The following is a 21,572-nucleotide window of genomic DNA, read 5'->3' as shown; positions in this document are numbered from 1 at the left end:
CTAATTATTTTCAAAAATTTAATTTATCATAAAAAAATAGAATTAGAATTTTTTAAAAACATAATTTTAGAATTTTAAATAAACTTCTTTGTAATTTCAATTATTAAATAAGATTTTGATTTTTACTATTTACTATTTTATTCTAAATACCTTCGATTATAAAAAATAAAAATTATAATATATATATTTATTTACTCTCCCTGCATTATACACGGTTCGAGATAAAAATTAATTGCAAACTTGAATTTTTTTCTTCAAAAACTCGAATATTTCAAAAAAATTTGTTTCAATTTGTAAATTAAAAAACTTTAATATTTTCAAAAATACTTAAACATCAATTTTTTAAAGATTACAGATTCAAAATTTAAAGAATTCACATATTAAGTAGATACATAATATTAAATATTCTTGTTTATTATTATTCAAAAATTTTAATAACATTTTTCTCAAGAATTTCATTATTCTCATAAATAATAATATAATTGTTAAAGCAATTTAATTATTTTCAATACAATTTTAATAAAATTTCTCGAAAGAATACAATTAATATTAAAAAAATTTATTTAATTCTATTATTTTCAAGAATTTTAATATACCTAAATTGAATTATTTTCGTCAATTTTGATGAAATTCTTTTTAAAAAATGATTATTTTCAAAATTTTAATAAAATTTCTCGAAAGAATACAGTTATTTTTAAAAATATTATTTAAATTCAATTATTTTCAAGAGTTTTAATAAAAATTCAATTATTTTGAACAATTATTATAAAATTCTACGAAACGATTCAATTATTTTTGTAAATAATAAAATTCTTCTAAGAAATTCAAAAATTTTCAATACAATTTTAATAAAATTAAATAGGTTCAATTATTTTTAAAAATTAAAATACAATTTTTCTAAACAATTAAATTGTTCTTAAAAATTTTAATAAAATTCTTTGTAAATTTCAATTATTTTAAAAATTTTTAATTAAAATTATTTTAAAAAATTTCATTATTTTTACAAAATTTAATGAAATTCTTAAAAAAAATTGTAATTATTTACAAAAACTGATAAAATTGTTTAAAAGAATTTAATTTTCAAAAATATTTTTGATATAATTTAATAGGAATTATAATTTAAATTCTTAAAAAAAATTTCATTTTAAAATTGTAATAATCTGTGGCAACTCTGTCAATAAAAGGCCTATTTTTTACATGAAGTTTATTTTTACTTCTCATATTTTTATTATTAATTCGATTGTTTTGAACTTCTTTAATCCACTCTTAAAACGTTAAACTATTCTTTAGGATATAGTTTCAGTATATTATAATTTATAAATAAATATTTACAGATTTTTAAATTCCTTTCTAAAATATTTTAAAACTTTTTCATAAAACTTTTCATACAAAAGAAACCTTTTCATTATTAAATCATTTTCATATTAAATAATTACAGAAACATTTTTCCAAACAATCATTTAAAAAAAAATTATTATTAAATATTAATTATTATTAAAATATTAGAAATTTTGTAAGCCTTGAAATAATATTTACATAATTAACTTAATTGATTATGTACAAATAATTAGTATTACTACTTCATAGAGGAAGTATTTATTAGTATTATTTGTGACGTGCTCTGAAGAAGCGAACCTAAGAAGCAAACAATTTTAGTTTTTTTTGTAATTTTTGGGAATTAGTATCACCGAACAAGATGGTTCGTCAATAAATTATTCAATTTTACATAAAATTCTTTAAAAAAGAATTTTAAGTAAAAGAGTTTATTACATCTAAAATAATCAATGAAAGCTGATTTTGGTTTTAACTTAAACAGAAAATTGTAATTAAGGTAAAAATAATTTTAAAAAATAATTAAAATAATTATAAAATAAAATAATTTGCTTCGTAGGTACACTTTTCTAAGCGCACAGTCACATTTGTAGTTTATGTTCATTTCTACTTACGTAGTTGGGAGCAATCATGTCCAGTGTATCCAGGCGCACAGTGACAAATGACTTGACCAGTGCGGCTCAAGTCACAACTTAATTCATTGCTACTGCAAGGACATTTTTCACAATTGCCAAGGAAACTTCGGGACCTGTCACTCTTGCTTCTGTAGTATCCTCTTTTGCAATTTTCGCACGAGTTACCGTCATATCCTTCGGGACAAGTGCAAACCTCAACTTGAGTCGCTCGCTGTGTTCCATAAGATTGACTACCGAATTCCAAAATAATGTCGCTAATATAAGTTCCAATCATTTCTTCACTGTGAGTCGCTCGAACCAAAATTGCCTCGACGTCAGTTAAAGCAGTCATAAGATCAATTCTCGAAGCTCTGCGTGGCCCTTCCTGAGTAATTCGGTACCATTCCGATTCTCTAAACGGTACGTTGTACGTCTAAAGAGGAAAAAAGTATTTCATATCATTTTCTTGCAAAATATGAAAATAATAAAAAAGCAAGAAAAAACTTACCATTTTAACTCCAGGAACTAAATCTCGTGCATTTTTCCAGTAGAGTGTGATACCATTTCCGAAGAGAATAACATCTTGATCTGAATAAGTGCGTGCCCTGGGTTGAGTAATAATGTGTTGAGTCAAAATTAAATTGGAACCGTAACTAGTCAACTTATTGCCAGCATATTCTTTAGGAAGAGACCAGTATAGTCTGGGACTACGAGATCCTGAGTATCGATAGCCAATTTCATTTGTTGCAATATTCAAGTCGAATACAGTGTCGATGACTTGTTGTCTTGAACTGTCGGTGAGTATGAATTTATTACTATTATCGTAAATAAATATTGGCAGTTGTTGAATGTAGAGAGAACTTTCATGACATTGATTGGAGACACCACTGCAGAAACATTGGTTACATCCATCGGTGTTGTTTATCGAGAGACCGAAAGTTGAAGGACGACAGCGATCGCATCGAGAACCAATGACATTTCGTTTACACATGCACTGTTCGCTAACTAATAGACCGTTTTCGGAACCTGCAGGATCGCAACTTGGTGTCACTGTACCATTTTGTTGACAATCGTGTGGTGAGCCACGAGTTGCGTCCCCTTCGTAGCCATATTCGCAGTATTCACAGTGGTCGCCAAATGTGTGATGATCACAATTCTGTAAAATGTATTATTGCTTTCATTAATAATTAACTTCATGTATTATTTATTTCTTTAATTAATAAAGCTATTTAATGAACATTCCTCAAATATATAAATGTTAATTTTTTGTATCTTTTTAAAAAATTCTCTAATTTTTTTCTTTTTTTTCTTTAACTCTATTTAACTCAGCGCGCTGAAACTAGCAGTCGCAACCAGCAGCCTCCCATAGGCGTCCACCGCTCATATTTCAAGCATTTGCCCCTCCACTTAAAATAGCTAAAAAAGTACTATAAACATACGACAAACTTTTTGAAAATTACACAGGGCATATCCCTGAGTAAGAAACAAATTATAAACAATTATAAACAATCATAATTGTTTATTATAATGTACAGCAGTTGAGATTTTATTCTGAAAAATTCTAAGTTAAGAGAAAAGTCTAATTTCTGAAAAATTTAGGGGGGTAGAAAACGACAAGAAAATTTTCTTTTTACTCTACATGTATCTCTCATTAATAAAAAAAATATGAACAATCTTAATTGTTTATAATAATGTACAGCAGTTGACATTATTTTTCTGAAAAATTTTAAGTTAACAAAAAAGTCTAATTTCTGAAAAATTTAGGGGGGTAGAAAACGACGAGATAATTTTTTCCTTACTCTAGATATATCTCTGAGTTATAAAAAAAATATAAACAATCTTAATTGTTTATAATAATGTACAGCAGTTGAGATTTTTTTTCTGAAAAATTCTAAGTTAAGAGAAAAGTCTAATTTCTGAAAAATTTAGGGGGGTAGAAAACGACTATACAATTTTTTTCTTACTCAAGGAAATATATAGGGTAAGAAAAAATGGTCTCGTTGATTTCTACCACCCTCAAAAAAATAATAAATAATACTTATTTTTTTTAATGTTAAGTACATTATTATTATAACCAATTAAGATTGTTTATATTTTTTTTATTACTGAGAGATACATGGAGAGTAAGAAGAAAATTATCTCGTCGTTTTCTACCCCCCTAAATTTTTCAGAAATTAGACTTTTCTCTTAACTTAGAATTTTTCAGAAAAAAAATCTCAACTGCTGTACAATATTATAAACAATTAAGATTGTTTATATTTTTTTTATAACTCAAAGATATATCTAGAGTAAGGAAAAAATTATCTCGTCGTTTTCTACCCCCCTAAATTTTTCAGAAATTAGACTTTTCTCTAAACTTAGAATTTTTCAGAAAAAAAATCTCAACTGCTGTACAATATTATAAACAATTAAGATTGTTCATATTTTTTTTATTACTGAGAGATACATGAAGAGTAAAAAGAAAATTACCTTGTCGTTTTCTACCCCCCTAACTTTTTCAGAAAATAGACTTTTCTCTAAACTTAGAATTTTTCAGAAAAAAAATCTCAACTGCTGTACATTATTATAAACAATTAAGATTGTTTATATTTTTTTTATTACTGAGAGACATATCTAGAGTAAGAAAAAAATTATCTCGTCGTTTTCTACCCCCCTAAATTTTTCAGAAATTATACTTTTTTGTGAACTTAGAATATTTCAGAAAAAAAATCTCAACTGCTGTACATTATTATAAACAATTAAAATTGTTTATCAATTGAACTCTTTGGTTTAGAGTCAGGTGTTATTCTTAAGATAATTATTCCGATATGGTTGTCGGTAAATAATTATATTTTTGAATTTAATTTTTGATCTGAAAAAATAAGCTGCGTGAACGACTGCACTGTGCATCTGTGAGGACTCGAACCCCAGTTAATAGCTGCCTTTCGCGGGACTAACGCCTACCAATGCACCATGCCAACACAGCCTGGACGTTCACGTTTCTTATAATCTCAGATCAAGCCCATACACTAGTCGAAGAGCTGTATAGTTAATGTAGGAAATTATTTGCTGATTGAGAATTTTTAATTAAGGAAGATTTCGACTATATCAGCAATTAGTGACATCTATTAGACGTCAATTGAACTCTTTGGTTTAGAGTCAGGTGTTATTCTTAAGATAATTATTCCGATATGGTTGTCGGTAAATAATTATATTTTTGAATTTAATTTTTGATCTGAAAAAATAAGCTGCGTGAACGACTGCACTGTGCATCTGTGAGGACTCGAACCCCAGTTAATAGCTGCCTTTCGCGGGACTAACGCCTACCAATGCACCATGCCAACACAGCCTGGACGTTCACGTTTCTTATAATCTCAGATCAAGCCCATACACTAGTCGAAGAGCTGTATAGTTAATGTAGGAAATTATTTGCTGATTGAGAATTTTTAATTAAGGAAGATTTCGACTATATCATTGGTAGGCGTTAGTCCCGCGAAAGGCAGCTATTAACTGGGGTTCGAGTCCTCACAGATGCACAGTGCAGTCGTTCACGCAGCTTATTTTTTCAGATCAAAAATTAAATTCAAAAATATAATTATTTACCGACAACCATATCGGAATAATTATCTTAAGAATAACACCTGACTCTAAACCAAAGAGTTCAATTGACGTCTAATAGATGTCACTAATTGCTGATATAGTCGAAATCTTCCTTAATTAAAAATTCTCAATCAGCAAATAATTTCCTACATTAACTATACAGCTCTTCGACTAGTGTATGGGCTTGATCTGAGATTATAAGAAACGTGAACGTCCAGGCTGTGTTGGCATGGTGCATTGGTAGGCGTTAGTCCCGCGAAAGGCAGCTATTAACTGGGGTTCGAGTCCTCACAGATGCACAGTGCAGTCGTTCACGCAGCTTATTTTTTCAGATCAAAAATTAAATTCAAAAATATAATTATTTACCGACAACCATATCGGAATAATTATCTTAAGAATAACACCTGACTCTAAACCAAAGAGTTCAATTGACGTCTAATAGATGTCACTAATTGCTGATATAGTCGAAATCTTCCTTAATTAAAAATTCTCAATCAGCAAATAATTTCCTACATTAACTATACAGCTCTTCGACTAGTGTATGGGCTTGATCTGAGATTATAAGAAACGTGAACGTCCAGGCTGTGTTGGCATGGTGCATTGGTAGGCGTTAGTCCCGCGAAAGGCAGCTATTAACTGGGGTTCGAGTCCTCACAGATGCACAGTGCAGTCGTTCACGCAGCTTATTTTTTCAGATCAAAAATTAAATTCAAAAATATAATTATTTACCGACAACCATATCGGAATAATTATCTTAAGAATAACACCTGACTCTAAACCAAAGAGTTCAATTGACGTCTAATAGATGTCACTAATTGCTGATATAGTCGAAATCTTCCTTAATTAAAAATTCTCAATCAGCAAATAATTTCCTACATTAACTATACAGCTCTTCGACTAGTGTATGGGCTTGATCTGAGATTATAAGAAACGTGAACGTCCAGGCTGTGTTGGCATGGTGCATTGGTAGGCGTTAGTCCCGCGAAAGGCAGCTATTAACTGGGGTTCGAGTCCTCACAGATGCACAGTGCAGTCGTTCACGCAGCTTATTTTTTCAGATCAAAAATTAAATTCAAAAATATAATTATTTACCGACAACCATATCGGAATAATTATCTTAAGAATAACACCTGACTCTAAACCAAAGAGTTCAATTGACGTCTAATAGATGTCACTAATTGCTGATATAGTCGAAATCTTCCTTAATTAAAAATTCTCAATCAGCAAATAATTTCCTACATTAAAATTGTTTATATTTTTTTTATTACTGAGAGACATATCTAGAGTAAGAAAAAAATTATCTCGTCGTTTTCTACCCCCCTAAATTTTTCAGAAATTAGACTTTTCTCTAAACTTAGAATTTTTCAGAAAAAAAATCTCAACTGCTGTACATTATTATAAACAATTAAGATTGTTATATTTTTTTTTTTAAATCAGAGATATATCTAGAGTAAGGAAAAAATTATCTCGTCGTTTTCTACCCCCCTAAATTTTTCAGAAATTAGACTTTTCTCTAAACTTAGAATTTTTCAGAAAAAAAATCTCAACTGCTGTACATTATTATAAACAATTAAGATTGTTTATTTTTTTTTATAACTCAGAGATATATCTAGAGTAAGGAAAAAATTATCTCGTCGTTTTCTACCCCCCTAAATTTTTCAGAAATTAGACTTTTTTGTTAACTTAAAATTTTTCAGAAAAAAAATGTCAACTGCTGTACATTATTATAAACAATTAAGATTGTTTATATTTTTTTTATTACTGAGAGACATATCTAGAGTAAGGAAAAAATTATCTCGTCGTTTTCTACCCCCCTATATTTTTCAGAAATTAGACTTTTCTCTTAACTTAGAATTTTTCAGAAAAAAAATCTCAACTGCTGTACATTATTATAAACAATTAGGATTGTTTATATTTTTTTTATAACTCAGAGATATATCTAGAGTAAGGAAAAAATTATCTCGTCGTTTTCTACCCCCCTAAATTTTTCAGAAATTAGACTTTTCTCTAAACTTAGAATTTTTCAGAAAAAAAATCTCAACTGCTGTACATTATTATAAACAATTAAGATTGTTTATTTTTTTTTTATAACTCAGAGATATATCTAGAGTAAGGAAAAAATTATCTCGTCGTTTTCTACCCCCCTAAATTTTTCAGAAATTAGACTTTTTTGTTAACTTAAAATTTTTCAGAAAAAAAATGTCAACTGCTGTACATTATTATAAACAATTAAGATGGTTTATATTTTTTTTATTACTGAGAGACATATCTAGAGTAAGGAAAAAATTATCTCGTCGTTTTCTACCCCCCCAAAATTTTTCAGAAATTAGACTTTTCTCTTAACTTAGAATTTTTCAGAAAAAAAATCTCAACTGCTGTACATTATTATAAACAATTAAGATTGTTTATATTTTTTTTATAACTCAGAGATATATCTAGAGTAGGGAAAAAATTATCTCGTCGTTTTCTACCCCCCTAAATTTTTCAGAAATTAGACTTTTCTCTAAACTTAGAATTTTTCAGAAAAAAAATCTCAACTGCTGTACATTATTATAAACAATTAAGATTGTTTATATTTTTTTTATTACTGAGAAACATATCTAGAGTAAGGAAAAAATTATCTCGTCGTTTTCTACCCCCCTAAATTTTTCAGAAATTAGACTTTTCTCTTAACTTAGAATTTTTCAGAAAAAAAATCTCAACTGCTGTACAATATTATAAACAATTAAGATTGTTTATATTTTTTTTATAACTCAGAGATATATCTAGAGTAAGGAAAAAATTATCTCGTCGTTTTCTACCCCCCTAAATTTTTCAGAAAATAGACTATTCTCTAAACTTAGAATTTTTCAGAAAAAAAATCTCAACTGCTGTACATTATTATAAACAATTAAGATTGTTTATATTTTTTTAATACTGAGAGACATATCTAGAGTAAGGAAAAAATTATCTCGTCGTTTTCTACCCCCCTAAATTTTTCAGAAATTATACTTTTTTGTGAACTTAGAATATTTCAGAAAAAAAATCTCAACTGCTGTACATTATTATAAACAATTAAGATTGTTTATATTTTTTTTATAACTCAGAGATATATCTAGAGTAAGAAAAAAATTATCTCGTCGTTTTCTACCCCCATAAATTTTTCAGAAATTAGACTTTTTTGTTAACTTAAAATTTTTCAGAAAAATAATGTCAACTGCTGTACATTATTATAAACAATTAAGATTGTTCATATTTTTTTTATTACTGAGAGATACATGTAGAGTAAAAAGAAAATTTTCTTGTCGTTTTCTACCCCCCTAAATTTTTCAGAAATTAGACTTTTCTCTTAACTTAGAATTTTTCAGAATAAAATCTCAACTGCTGTACATTATAATAAACAATTATGATTGTTTATAATTGTTTATAATTTGTTTCTTACTCAGGGATATGCCCTGTGTAATTTTCAAAAAGTTTGTCGTATGTTTATAGTACTTTTTTAGCTATTTTAAGTGGAGGGGCAAATGCTTGAAATATGAGCGGTGGACGCCTATGGGAGGCTGCTGGTTGCGACTGCTAGTTTCAGCGCGCTATTTAACTTTATTCTAACTAAAATTTACTATACTATACTATACTATACTATACTATACTATACTATACTATACTATATAATTTACTGTTAATAGTAATTCATTTACGTTTACCTTGCATACACCGGTTTCAGCATCGCAGAATTTAGAATGTCCATTACAATTGCAAGGATCACAGCTTCCAAGATATATTCCTTCGGCAACTCGTGTGTATCCAACATCGCAATCTTCACAAGAATAACCTTTGTAACCAGCTGGACAACTACATTCCTCAACTTCAGGCGCTCGTTCTCTTCCAGTATTAAATCTTTCTGCCGTATCGAGTGAAACCATTGACAGTCTGCAAATTTATTTTATTTATTATATCATAGACTTGAATAGACTATTCTATTCATAATTAAACTATAATTATATAAATTGTATTCATAATAATTATCAGAAAATTTTTAATTTCATGAATGTTCTACTCACGCAGCTTCGTCAGTGTGTGTGGTATAAGTGGCTTTAATTCTAATTGCCTTGACATCAGCTAATGCTACCAAGAGATACTGTCTGTCAGCTTTTGTGCCATCTTCTCGTTGCCAATATTCCTCCAACAATGGAACATTAAATGTTTGTGGTGTATTAAAATCAACTGAGCTCGTTCTGTTGCTGGACGCGTAGTGAAGCAAGATTAATTCACTGTTGGACTGAAGAGAATAAACTTATCAAAAATTACAATCTTAAATCTTCTGAAATTTAATTATTAACTTATCAAAAATTACAATCTTAAATCTTCTGAAATTTAATTATTTCTTAAAAATTAAATTATTAATCAAATTAATTAATTAAAATTCATAAATATAATTCATAAAATAAATATTTTAGATGATGTTGAAATTAAAAAAAGCGTTATGTATTTTATACATAGCCCCAAATAATAAAAGAAAACTAAATTACATAATTAAGTAAAAATTCGCCAACTTACACTCATCAAAATGACATCAGCGGCGCTATTTCTGGAACTTTGTCCGCCAGGAGAAGGCATATATCGAACCGTATATTTCAAATATCCGCCATAGGATGTAACTCTGTCTCCCAAGAAAATATTTGGTAACTGCCAATAATAAACATCATTATTGCCACGATTGGGGAAATTTCTATAAATCATTTCACGCGAAACTGCGTCAATTCTCAGATCGTTGAAGATAGGTTCGGCGTTTGGTGATCTCGACTCAACCAATGAGAAGTCTCGAGTAGATGAGGAAAATGTTACTCGAATCTAAAAAAAATGTATTACACACATTTAATTTACCAAATCTATCACAATTACCAAATATAAAAAATTGATTAAATTTTGTTATTTTCCTACCTCGCTTCGGTACAAATTGGAGGCAGCGCATCTGTTGGTGGCACCCATGCAGAAGCACGAAAGACATCTCAAGTGTTTCGATGAGGGAAGACGAATGGCGTTATCCTTACATTCATCGCACAAAGGACCAGTTGTGTGGGGCTACAAATAAAATCCTTGTTAATATAATTTTGTAATTTTAAAATATATAATCCTACACGAAGAAAAATATAGAGTAACTTTTATATTTACAAAGTAAAATTTTACAAATCTAGAAAGAACTTACTGTTTCAATTTCCAAATAAAGATTGATAGCAGTCACGAAAAAATCAAATTTATTAGTTATTGATAGAATAGAGAAAAAAGAAATTCTTGTACATACCTTGCATCGACATGAATTAGTACGAGGATCCACGTAACTACTGATACTACCAACTGGATCGCACAATGCTGTCAACAGCGGTATACATTTTCCTCTGTAAGGATCGCCCTGGAATCCAGCCGCACATTTCTCGCATCGATCTCCAGTATATTCAGATGGACAATCACAAATTGGTTCATTACGCGGTCCAAGACGACATGTTCGAGCGTGTCTAAAATAAAAAGAAATTCCAAATTTTTAAAAATAAAAACTAAAAATAAGAGTATAAACTATATAAAAATAAAACAGCATTATACTTATTAACCACTTCAAGATCCGTAAGAATAAAAGAGTATTAAAAGTATAAAAATAAAACAGCATAAACAGGGTTGCCACAAAAATTTAATTCTCTATTTCCCCGACTTTTCCTGAACAAAATTTTTCCAGACAAAATTAATTACGTTAAAAATTTGTAGAATTATTTGTTTTCTATAACAAAAATTAATTTTCGTTCATATTATTTCCAACTTTTAGTATCTACGCCGTTGTATTTTGAAGGGTACTCTGAGGGACAAAGAAATAAACAAAATAAAATCCTGGAACGAGTAATAAATTATACGATACTTCCAGTAATTTTGTTAAATTATTTAAAATACTTATTCTTATTTATTTTTTCACAAGAATTAAAATTTTCAAAAATTGTAATTTCAAATCTTATGAAATTTATTTATTTCTAAAAATTACAATTTTAACTCTTCCAAAATCTTATTATATTCTAAGATTTTTTAATTATTCTCCAAAACAATTATTTCCAGTAATTTAAAAAATTTTTGTTTGAAAATTTAATTTTTTAAGAAAAAAGAAAATTTATTTGAAATACTTTAAAATATTGTAGAATTATTTGTTTTCTTTTCTATCCAAAAATTAATTTTTATTCTTGTTATTTATAAAGTTTAGTACCTACGCTATTGTATTTTGAAGGGCACGCTGATGGTCAACGAAATAATCATACAATCAACAAATTCAAAATTGAGATTTCTAGAAATAAAGGTACACTCTCACCTCTACTGCCTGCCTGCCTGCGCAGGCAGGCGCCATAAGAGTGAGAGAGAAAAACATTTAATTTGAATTTTCTGACTCTCTTACTCTTATGTGTTACCATGTCAACCTGCAGGCAGGCAGTAGGAGCTGTGCTAGCGCCTTAATTTTCAAAAGTTTAGTATCTACGCCATTGTATTTTGAAGGGCACGCTGAGGGACAAAGAAATAAACAAAATAAAATCCTCAAACGAGTAATAAATTATTCAGAGTTTTGATAAATTACAATTTCAAATTTTCTGAAATTTAATTATTTCTAAAAATTACAACTGTAATTTTTTCAAAATTAAATTATATTCTAAAATTTTTTAACTAAAATTCTGTTTTAAACCAATTATTTTTAGCAATTTTGAGAAAGTTTTTTAAAAATTAATATAAAAAATATAATAATATAAAATAAATTTCCTTTTTAAGAAAAAGGAAAATTTATTTAAAGTACGTTTAAAATTTGTCGAATTATTTGCTATCTCTTCTATCAAAAATTTAGTTTCGTTATTATTTCTAAAGTTAAAAATAAAAAAACGGTGGAACCTACGCCATTGTATTTTGAAGGGCACGCTGAGGGTCAAGGAAATAATCATACAATCCTCAAATTCAAAATTTAATTATTCATTTCTAGAAATAATTTTCAAAAGTTTAGTATCTACGCCATTGAATTTTGAAGGGCTCGCTGAGGGTCGAAGAAATAATCATATAATCCTTAAATGATTATTAAATATTCCTCAGTCAAATAAAATTAAAAAAAATATAATAAAAAAAAGATCCTATTTCATTAAAATAAATCGAAAAAGTCGCACTTTTTTAAATTATTGACGAATAAAGTTAATTAACTTAATTCATTAATGCGTTTCTTAAAATTTAATTCTCATAAAGAATTTTATCAACAATTTTTTAAATAATTGAATTTTTTTGACGAATTTTAATAAGAAAATTTAAGAGTAATTACATTTTTCGAGGAATTCGATTAAAATTGTATTAAAAATAAATTAAATTCTGCAATGAGTTTTATTATTTACCAAAGTAATTGGATTCCTAAAAAGAATTTTATTATTTTTGAAATTTTGCCAAGAACTTCATTAAAATTCTTGAAAATAATTGAATTTTATAGAAGAATTTTATTATTTATAAAGATAATTGAAATTTTGACAAGAATTTAAAAAAATTGTTGAACATAGGATTAAATTTTTGCGAAGAATTTTATTACTTTTGAAAATAAATGAGTTTCTGCAATCATTTGTTCACTTCTTCGAAATTTAATTTTTTTTAGTGTTTTTAACTAAAATTCTTCTTTAAATCCATTATTTTTAATAATTAATTAAATATATATATATATATATATATATATAAAATATAATAAAAAATTAAGCTAATTTCAGAAGAATTTGAATTATTATTTTTCAAAAATCTGAGTTATTTAAAATTTCTAATTAAATTCATTCAAAATTGAAATTTTATAAAATTTCAAATTAAAACCTTTTGAAGGTTCTTTTAAAAGATTTCTTTTAAAAGATTCTTTTAAAATTCAATTAATGTAAAAATATTTAAGTAAAATTATTCATTAAATAATTTCTAAATAATAATTCTATGATAATCTAATTTATAATTCTAAAAATGAAATGTTTTCCAGTACTTTTAATAAAAATCGCTGACTTTTCCCTGACAAATTCTACTTTCCCTGAATTTCCTGATCAATGGCAACCCTGATAAAAAATAAAAAAGTATGAAAATAAAAGAGCATAAAGAAGTATAAAAGAGTATAAAGTATAAAAAACATACTGATTATCCGGATTGGTGAGAGGACATGGACAAAGTTGACAAGGAATATTTCTCGAAGGATCACCATAATATCCTGGCGGGCAGACTTCCACTTTGTCCGGAACGCAGTGGCCCAAAAATTGACCACTATGCATTTTTCTGTGACTGGAAGCACACGACTGACAAGACGATCCGGAATATCCCGCAGGACACATGCATTCTTCAACGAAAGCTGCAGAACCGAGACCAGTATTCGTAGTGTCCGCAGAGTCGAAAACAATGTTCGTAATTGTCACATCCAGTTCCGGTGAATCTTCATATTTAGCTCTGGAAAAAATTCAATAAATTAAAATTCGGTCTGTTTCAAAAATCAAGTATATATATTATTCATTTAGCAATAATAATTTAATAATTTAATAATAATAAAAAATAATATTCCAAACACATAACCGAAAACTTACGATATAATTAATAATATTAATAATAGTAAATAATATTTCAAGCACATGAACTTACTTGATGAGTATTTCGTCAATGTTTTGTAGAACCATCATGATATCAGCTCGGGCCGCAAGCTCCTCGTACCTTCCGAGTTTCTTGTTCCAATAACCTTCAAAGAATCGAACACTTTCCTCGGTGTCATAATGTGGCAGCACTTCTTTACCCTTGTAAATCAATGTGATATTATTTCCTTTCAAAATCACAGCTGGCGCTTCATTTGGAACTCCATTTCCACTGTATCTAATCGTATATTTCAAATAACCTCCATAAGACTTGAGTTGTTCATGACGGAAAACTTCCGGAAGAGCAAAATACGGAATATTGTAATTGTCAAGTTCGTTGTAATAGGAAGAAATCAATTGTGCTCCATCGGTGCCAATTGGTTGCACTCCAATCAAACTTCGATCGGCGTCACTTCCGATTCTAATTCCCGAAGAGGTGTCAACATTCACGACTCTGTGCCTGTCGAAAGGTGGAGGAATCTGGTAGGTGAAGAGATTGGCACTTCTACAGTCGGTGGCAACTCCGAAGCAGAAACAGGAGATGCATTCTTCTGGAGACTTGGCGTCGGCGTTGAACTTTCCAGGTGGGCATATTCGTTCACCTTCGGATTTCACTACAAGAATCGCGTCGGGAACGGCGAAAACGAAGCCGGCGATGTTTAGAGCTTCACAAGAGTAGGCGCCCTGATCGGATATTTGAATATCTTCGCAAGTCAGAGTTCCCGTTCCGTTTACTGATGTTGAGGTGCATTTCGCTGGAATGTGTCCCCAATTCAATCGCCAATTGATCTCTGGAATTGGAATTCCGGTTGCTGTACAAGTGAGGATCATCACGTCTCCTGGTTTTAGAATGACCATTGGTTGAGGTGGCTTTGTGATGTAGACGGGAGCTAAAGAAAATGTTAATAATCGTAAAATTTATTCTTTGCAAAATAGGAAATTTCAAAGGTGACTCACTCCGAAAAAGGTACCGGAATACAACGATTATTTATATAAAAAAAATAATAAAATAAAATAATGATAATAAAGTTGTTAATATCGATTATTTATACAGATTATTAATACTCACAACATCCGAGTTCATCACTAGCGTCCTGACAATCGCGTTCGCCATCACAATGGAAGCTTTTTGGAATGCACTGATTGTGACTTCTGCATTGGAATTCACTGTTTCGACACGGTGAGCCAGGTGGTGTTGGTGCACAATTTTCTTCATCACTTCCATCGCTACAGTCTTTGTCTCCATCGCAACGCCACAATTTACTTATGCACTGCTTGTTGGCACAACGATATTCGTTTGGTTCACATCCGTATTTCTCTGTAATTTCAAAGAATTATTACAGTAACTATAATTATTAATATAATAATGTAAAAATATATTAAACTATTCATAATTACTGCATCTCATTTCGTCAGATCCATCAGAACAATCGAAAACATCGTCGCACACTTTGGATTTTGGAATACATTCTCCATTGCTGCAAGTGGCTTGATCGTAACCACAAGTTTGCGGTGGTCGATTGGTGGGAAATTCGACTATTAAAATGAAAATTCGTCCTTTTAATAATTCTACCAAATTGATGCTAAATCCAAACTTAGTTAAATATCAATTTTTTTTCAATGAAAATACATTTTAATGTAAAAATTGAAATAAAAATTCTATTAAACATCTTGAATGTGAATTCAGTTAAATCAAATTTCTATTAAATGACTATTCGATTACGTAATAATTTGCCTGAAGAATTAATTAATAATTAATTAATTAATTAATTCGACTGTTAAATTATTATTTTAAGTAGAATTTTTGCCAATTACAAATTCTGTTAAATAAAGATTTGATGAACCAGATAATCTGATGTAAAAATATTGGATAAAACACAAATTCTGTTAAATAAGAAATCAGTTAATTAAATTCTTTTTTGTAATAAAAATTCGATTCAATGAATTTGGAAACGCTGGAAATTCGAACTGTAATCGATTCCATGAATAATAATTAACAATAATAATTACACTTTTCAACTTGAAGATTGACAATTTTCTGATTTCCAGGGCTATGATAATGTCCAAGTGCTTCACAAACGTAAATTCCTGCGTGTTCAAGTTGAATATTCGGAATCTCCAAACGTCCCTTAACATCTGTACTGCCCGGTGGAAGCGGTAAACCATTTCCTCTAATCCACCGAACCTTAGATCGAAGAGGTCCTTCATCACGACATTGGAACACGACTTCTCGACCTAATTACAAAAAAAGCAAATTAATTTTTTCCAAGGAAAATAACAGCCCTTTCACCCTTTAATATACATGAGAGTAATAAAGATGTACAGAATGTAACAATGTTAAATAAGTGTAGTAAACAATTTAATTCAAAAATTGTTACCAATTAAAAATTATAAATTAAAAATGTTATGCCTTTCAATAAAAATTTTTTTTTAAATAAAATTTTTTATTGTCGATAAGTTTACCGCTAATTTCTACTTCTTTTAACTTTTCCACCTTTCTGAGAAGGTATTTGTCCAATATCTTTTTCATCACATAAATATGACGTCTATCATCCCATTTTAAAGAAATTCCATATAGTTCATGCGATGTCATGCTTAAATTTAAATATTTTTATTACAAAATCTAAGCGGAATGATCTTTTTTAATGTCTATATTCTCCTGCAGGCAACATTAGTTTTTATTCTGATTGCGTTTCAAGGCTCACCTTTTCTATGTTAGTGTGAGAATGTGTTTAGTGAAAAAAAATATAATACAAATGTTTGTGTTGCAAGAGTACATGACAGCTAAAGCTACATTAAAAAAAATTGCACAACTATTGAAAGAATATTATGTATGTACTAAAATATTTTGTTTTTTATTTCAAATTTAAATCTCTATTCGATGAGAAAAAAAACCTATATAACACAGTATTTCGTTGCTCAACTGTACAAAGGTAAAAAAAAAATTACTAATAGCCTTTGGAAATGATACCCACATGAACTCATAGCATGATTTTTCAATATCTCTTTTAAATTGAGCTTACCTAATTTCGCTGGGTCTGGCCGAAGCGAAAAACAAAAAAACAAACATTTTTATTAATAAACAGTCAAAAACGAAAATTTCTTTTTTACATTCGTAAATTTTTTTTCGTTTCAGATAGCACTTTTTAAAATTTTAAATTTACACTATTTACTACTATTTAATATTAATGGACGACTATTTATTTTATATTAACTACTAGCAAATAATACACGTGTCAGCGCGCGGAACGCTGTATTCCATTTCTTATTATTTTGTAAATTAAAAAATTTTATAATTTCATCAATTTTTGAATTATTACAGATTTAAAATTTAAAGAATTCACTTATTATGTACATAATATTAAATATTGTTTATTATTATTCACAAATTTTAATAAAATTTCCCGCAAGAATACAATTATTTTTAAAAATATTATTTAAATTCAATTATTTTCAAGAGCTTTAATAAAAATTCAATTAATTTCAACAATTCTAACAAAAAATTCAATTCTTTTTATAAATTGTAAAATTCTTGTCAAGAATTCAATTATTTTTGCGTAAATTGTAAAATTCTTGGCAAAAATTCAATTATTTTTGCGTAAATAATAAAATTCTTCTGAGAAATTCAATTATTTTCAATACAATTTTAATAAAATTTCCAGGAAAAAATTCAATTATATTCAAGATAATTTTAATAACATTTTTCTAAACAATTCAATTGTTCTCAATAGTTTTTAATAAAATTCTTTGTAAATTTCAACTTCTTTCAAAATTTTCAATTAAAATTAATTTTAAAAAATTACATTATTTTTAGGAAATTTAATAAAATTCTTCAAGCAAAAAATTTAATTATTTACGAAAATTCTAATAAAATTGTTTAAAAGAATTTAATTTTCTAAGAAAATTTTTAATATAATTTAATAGAGAGAATTTTCCCAACGAATTTTATTAAAATTGTATTTAAAATAATTGAATTCCTGTGAAAAATTGACTATTTATTGAATTGAATTTTATTAAAAGTTTTTTAAATAATCGAACTCCTATGAAAAATTGAATTATTTTTTAAACTAATTCAATTTTCTCGGAAAATTTTTACAAGATTTTTAAAAATAATTAAAAATTTCGAGGAAATTCGAGAAATTAATTAAAATTGTATTGAAAATAAGTCAAATCCGGATAAGAATTTTATTATATAAAAATAATTGAATTTTTTACGATGATTTCTATTAATATTATAAATTGACTAAAGAATTTTATTACAATTATTGAAAATAATCAAATTCTTCATAAAATTCAATTATTTTGACATTTTTTGATAAATACTTTGCAAGAATTTAACAATTTTCATTCAGTATATATTAATTTAAAAATTGAAAACATTTGAAAAGAAAAATTATTTAAAAAGTTAGGAAACAAAAAAGCAAACAGCAACTAACTTCAAACTGCGAACAGATTACCGGAATTCAACGATTATTAATATAGATTGTTCCTATCATTATTTTTCATTCGATTGATTCTTAAATCGTTTCTACATTTCGGAGTATCATTATTTTCTCTCTGAATTTATTTTTGAAATGAAAAATTTCCAAACAAGCATCAATACTATTTGTGTTTGTTTTCATTCACAGAATGTAAAATAAATTAAATGCAATTTCAGAACAAGAATAAAATTAATTATCCACTGTCCATCATTTTGAAAAAAGTACTTTTTTTTCTTTCGAAAATATAATTTGAATATTTTGTATCAGAAAATAAAAATACTTACTTTCTTTAATGACTTGTTCGCTGGGATATGTTTTCAAATCCAGGCCAGCCAAGGATGAGTTACCTAAAAATTCCAATTGCTTAGTATTTTATAAAAATTATTCAATTACAAGTTTTTTTTTTTAATTTTGTGTTAAATATTATTTTTTTTTAAATTGAATAAAGATACGTAAATTAAATTCTATAAAAGAAATTCATATAATTAGTTCCAAATCAGATTGTTTGAAAAATTTTAATTATTCATTCAGAAAAAGAAAGAAGATAAAAGAAGAGAGAAAAACTTAAGGCAAGACAAATTTTGAAAAAAGTATATATATATTAGAATATTAGAAAAGAATTTTTTCATCATTCATTTTTTATTTTCTGTTAAATTAGAGAATATAGAAAAATAGACGATCGAATAGAGGTAGTGATATTAAATAGAAAAAATGTTTATATTAAGAAATATCGGTATTAAATAGAAATATTGATATTAAGAAATAACTGGTATTAAACGAAAATTTTTATATTAAGAAATATTGGTATTAAATAGAAATATTGAGATCGAGTAGAAAAACAAATTAGATTTATAGTTAAAAAAAAAAACAATCACGTTTGCATATTAAAAAAAAAATTCTGCGCAGTCAAATAAACACTCCTGTGAATTTTTTTTTTTTTTGTAAGAACTCACTATCGTAGAAATCGCAGTCCAATTCGTCCGAATTATCAAAAGGACAATCTATCATATGATTACATCTCAATGTAATATGAATACAAGGACCTTTTTCACATCTCCAATGGTCAGGTTCACATTCTTTTAGACAACCATCATAAATTATTCCAATTGTAAAATTTCATAATTAAAATTTAGAAACTTAAAATTTGAAAGATGAGAATTTCGAAAATATTTTTCCAGTACTTCAATTTTTGAAAAAAAATACCCAAACAATTTTTAACTGTCTCTCACAATTTAAAATTTCGCACTTTGAGACTTTTCTAAAAAATATGTTTACTTAACAGTTCGCACTTAGAATTTAGAAAATTAAAATTAAAAAAATTAAGTTGATAATTTTGAAAACATTTTTCTAATATTTGAATTTTTGAAACAAATCTCAATTTTTTTACTGTCCTTTTTAATTGAAAAAAATTTGGTACTTTAAGTCTTCAAAAAAAAAAAAATATTTCATAATTAGAATTTAAAAATAAAAATTTCGAAAGCATTTTTAATATTTCATTTTTTTTTCTTTTTGAACAAATATCCAAACAAATTTTTACTGACCCTTTTAATTTAAAATTTTCTACTTTGAATTGAAAAAAATATTTACCTAATCTTTGACTATTTTAAAATGAAATTATTAATTTTCTACTTTATTTTTTTTATATTTACCGCAATGTTCTTCATCGGAGCGATCTCTACATTCTGGAATTCCGTTACAACGAGCAGATAGAGGTAAACACGTATTGTCAGAACGACACATGAATTTTCCAGGACAGCCAGGCATGGGATGACCTCCCGGTCGAGTTGTATTATCAACATTTGCTAAAAAAAAATTTTACAAATTAATCCCCATTTCAAATGGCATATGATACGAATTTTTAAATTATTCTCAGTGAAATAGTTTTCCTTTCATTTATTCACAGACGAATATATTGTGACGAACCACTGTGAAAAGGACCTTAACTTTTTTTTCTTGACAGAACCAAAAATTTTTTATACCTAAAGTCCCTTCATTTCTTTGAACTAATTATCATAAATTTTTACAATTATCATTATCATTACAATTCATTCATTTCGAAAATTGTAAATCGAAAATTTCAAATTATCAAAATTATTAATAATTAACCAAATTAACACTGAAAAATATTAATAAAATTAAAAATAAGAATAGTAAAAATAAATATAAAAAAACAGTAGAAATAAAAATAGAAAAAATTAAAATAGAAATAAAAAAAAATAGAAACAAAAAAAATAAAAACAATCGTAATCATTAACAATATCAAATTGTATAAACTTACGACACTCAGTTTCATCAGAACCATCATCACAATTGTAAATTCTGTCACATCTTTGATTTCCATGAATGCAAACACCATTACTCCAACACTGGAACTGATCACGAGTGCAACCTAGAAAAAATTATTCTCAAATTAGTTTCAATTTTAAAATGAATTTCGAAATAAAACTCTCCACAAAAGTATATATAGATAAATATATTAATCGAGCACAGACTGCACAGAGGTAACATCACATAAATATATACAAGTAATAATGGCACATAAAAATCTTATCATCATCAATATGACTAAAAATCAATTCTAACATCTATTATAGAAATCGGAATTAAAATTAATGAAATAAATGCAAATTCACCAAACTATTTACTGAATATACAATAAAATATAAATATTTTTCCTTTACGTATTTTATTATATTTTCAATGTGATTACTCTTCTATTTTTTCCCATTTTACCCAAAAATTTTTCTTTCAACCAATTTTGATTATATTTTTTCAATATGTAAATTTTTACTCTCTTCTCTCTTTTTACCCAAAAGGCATTTTATTGATTAAATAAATTAATTAATCATACGAATATAATAATAAATGATAACATATTATGAATATTCAATTCAACAACTTAAGAAATAGGCAACCGATTTTCTGCACACCTTTGAATTAACGAACATGAA

The 21,572-nt window shown here is 27.3% G+C and overlaps 1 protein-coding gene across 21 annotated transcripts in view; it reads right to left on the bottom strand.

Moving 5' to 3' along the window:
* The window catches only part of LOC122507790 (basement membrane-specific heparan sulfate proteoglycan core protein), a 282,285-nt gene that overhangs the window by 48,065 nt on the left and 212,648 nt on the right, over window positions 1–21,572 (bottom strand). For 17 of the 21 annotated variants that reach the window (XR_006302150.1, XR_006302162.1, XR_006302154.1 and 14 more), the window contains 17 exons: window positions 20,900–21,010; window positions 20,271–20,423; window positions 19,575–19,697; window positions 18,906–18,968; window positions 17,164–17,178; window positions 16,151–16,375; window positions 15,539–15,676; window positions 15,210–15,458; window positions 14,154–15,030; window positions 13,659–13,964; window positions 10,807–11,017; window positions 10,446–10,586; window positions 10,062–10,355; window positions 9,566–9,783; window positions 9,209–9,434; window positions 2,455–3,102; window positions 1,947–2,379 (listed from right to left, as the gene is read on the bottom strand). Coding sequence is in view for 2 of the 21 variants with exons in the window: in XM_043620734.1 (XP_043476669.1) it covers window positions 1,947–2,379; window positions 2,455–3,102; window positions 9,209–9,434; window positions 9,566–9,783; window positions 10,062–10,355; window positions 10,446–10,586; window positions 10,807–11,017; window positions 13,659–13,964; window positions 14,154–15,030; window positions 15,210–15,458; window positions 15,539–15,676; window positions 16,151–16,375; window positions 17,164–17,178; window positions 18,906–18,968; window positions 19,575–19,697; window positions 20,271–20,423; window positions 20,900–21,010 (4,431 nt within the window). In the remaining 19 variants the exon portion in view is untranslated. The remainder of the gene's footprint in view (window positions 1–1,946; window positions 2,380–2,454; window positions 3,103–9,208; window positions 9,435–9,565; window positions 9,784–10,061; window positions 10,356–10,445; window positions 10,587–10,806; window positions 11,018–13,658; window positions 13,965–14,153; window positions 15,031–15,209; window positions 15,459–15,538; window positions 15,677–16,150; window positions 16,376–17,163; window positions 17,179–18,905; window positions 18,969–19,574; window positions 19,698–20,270; window positions 20,424–20,899; window positions 21,011–21,572) is intronic. The other 4 variants (XR_006302152.1, XR_006302168.1, XR_006302155.1 and 1 more) reach the window with 3 other exon arrangements.

Source organism: Leptopilina heterotoma, unplaced genomic scaffold, assembly GCF_015476425.1.
Source record: "Leptopilina heterotoma isolate Lh14 unplaced genomic scaffold, ASM1547642v1 Lhet_114, whole genome shotgun sequence".
Lineage (NCBI taxonomy): Eukaryota > Metazoa > Arthropoda > Insecta > Hymenoptera > Figitidae > Leptopilina > Leptopilina heterotoma.
The sequence above is the reverse complement of the archived record's forward strand: the minus strand, read 5'-3'. Positions and strand labels throughout refer to the sequence as shown.